Consider the following 2,227-nt stretch of genomic DNA (forward strand, 5'->3'; position numbering starts at 1 on the left):
AGGTACCCCCCACGCCCCCTTACCCCCTTGATATTCACGATAATCAATTCTCAGAAATATGTAGGAACTTAATAATGTTGTCTAAGGTGTATTGGACCTCGTGTTCTTTTAGAATTCTTCTAGCTATAGCAGTAGGCCAGTACTGCAGGTGAAATGGAGTGTTCTCAGTAAATTGGCCTATATAAATCTTTGCTTACACCGTAGGATATACCCCTCGCAGAGCCTTAATGGATCTGGTAATTCATTTCACATTTGATGCGCCACTGAAGACCATAAAACATTTTTGCTTTTCGGTGAAAAAAATCGATAAAGGGCAACTTCGCCCGTGGTCACTTTGTGATGGGACTCCAGATGGAAAGTTTAGCATTTTGCGACTTCCCGCATGGGAATGGGGGGGGGGGGGGGGGTCTTGCGCCCGACGCGCCTCTGCCAGCACATCTGCACGAGCCAATCGGAACTCGCTAAAATCGCCGCTAGAGTGCTGCCGAATTTCACAGGAGAGTCCTCTCGCTCGCAGCAAGATTGGCAGCGCGCAGCGGGCAGTGTCGTGTGGGCAGCAGTCTATATCCACTTCATCAGCGCACGGAGATACCAGAGTAGGCTACCAACCTCGCTGTGGCTGAGATCGAAGAGAAGTGTTTCTGATGGTCAGACGCTCCTGGGTTGACGCGCAGACGTATTGACACTTTCAAGCGGTCCAAAATGCGATGATTCTGCTGAAGTATTTGGGGGATATCGCTTTGTGGGGACTTTTGCCTTTTTTAGGTTTTAGGCTTTAGGCTACCAGAGCAGTTTATTTTATTTGGTGGTTTTCTTATGTGATCAAAGAGAGGCGGTTTTGGATGATATTCCGTAATACGTTTCATGTGCCCCTTTGTTGTTTCTTTCACATGGACATTTGAATTCAGAGTACATTGCCCACCTCAGACTGCTTTGTCTCCACGCGTCCAGGGGAAGCAATAGGTCGGCGGCGCGTGAGAGTGGATGTGGGTGGTGGGCTCTTGAGTCCGCGGGTCGATAAGGAAGAGAACGCAACGGGCAGACGCTCTATCCAAGTCCTGATCCCCGATCGCAGCAGCCTCAGCACCACGAACCTTGAGTCACTGACGCGCTGAGAAAAGGCGGAATGTTCCTTCTCGGAATTCTCCTCAGCTTCTTCTCACGAGGTACGACAAGGTTTCCCGCTTTGCGATCATCATTTTGTCTCCCTAATATTAGTGTTTTGGTTTTGGCACTCTTCCCTAAAAGCAGTATAAGTGACTTTGTCGCAACATTATCAACCAAAAGCCTACGTGTAAAAAAACAAATGAATTGTCTAATATCGAATCTATCACCTATACCCTATTTAAAACATCTATCAGATGGCCAGTAATTTCAAAAGTGGATGGTCTGTTAATTTAATTACGTTATCCTCAGTGAAGCTCTAAATAAAAAAGACAAATGTTAATGTTCCTCTAAAGGCTAATTAAAGTATTTACTGGGCCCATTAAACTTACAAGGAGAATTGCGAGGAGTAGATTTATATTGGACTTTGATAGGCAGAACAAAGTCGCTCAGTCCCTCGGCTGCCTCGGTTCGAATTGTGTTGCATTTAATTTCTGGACGCCTGCATGCGGTGTTTGGATCATAATTGGATTGCGGGTTGTCCTTCGGGCCGCTATCAAATAATCATCGTAATCCGTATCGGCAGAGCTGTGCGCTGCTCTATAAATACGAGTCTTGGGACAAAGCTAATTACATTACGAGATCCATCACAGAGTGAGTAACGCGTGGGCCTTGGAAATAGCACACTCACATACACACACAGTAGAACAGATTCAGCCCGAATGTCTTAGTCGCAGGGTTACTTTGACATGTAGTTGGTGAAGTTTTTTTCGCGCACATATCACGTTTACGGTGTAAACGCAGTGCCACCGTGAAGTCTGATAGTGTTAAGAGCGTCAGAAGGGAAACAATTTTGGTTGTGATCATATTGTCGGTTATGCCATTCTGTTTTATGTTGTGTCTATGTAATGACGGCGACAGAGATCCTCTAGTGACCGAGCGTCGCCGCTTTCACTGTCTGCTAACGTCTACCGCGTGGGCAGCTCGGCTCAGTTTTATGCTCTTGCAGACAGAGAGTGCTGTTTATTTATCACACGTGTTAATGAGTGCAGATTTGATGGGCTGCGCGTGTATCCCCCAGGGTCGGCTCATATATCAGTGGCACGCGTTCTGACATGGCCTC

At 46.7% G+C, this 2,227-nt stretch overlaps 1 protein-coding gene across 1 annotated transcript in view; it reads left to right on the forward strand.

Moving 5' to 3' along the window:
- Window positions 1-1,126: 1,126 nt before the first annotated feature.
- The window catches only part of LOC308366402 (GDNF family receptor alpha-4-like), a gene marked incomplete at both ends in the record, with an annotated part of 21,130 nt that continues 20,029 nt past the window's right edge, over window positions 1,127-2,227 (forward strand). Inside the window, one exon of the mRNA XM_080840088.1 lies at window positions 1,127-1,166. Within this exon, the coding sequence (XP_080696214.1) occupies window positions 1,127-1,166 (40 nt within the window). The remainder of the gene's footprint in view (window positions 1,167-2,227) is intronic.

The sequence above is a fragment of the Sprattus sprattus genome (assembly GCF_963457725.1).
Source record: "Sprattus sprattus genome assembly, chromosome: 6".
Lineage (NCBI taxonomy): Eukaryota > Metazoa > Chordata > Actinopteri > Clupeiformes > Clupeidae > Sprattus > Sprattus sprattus.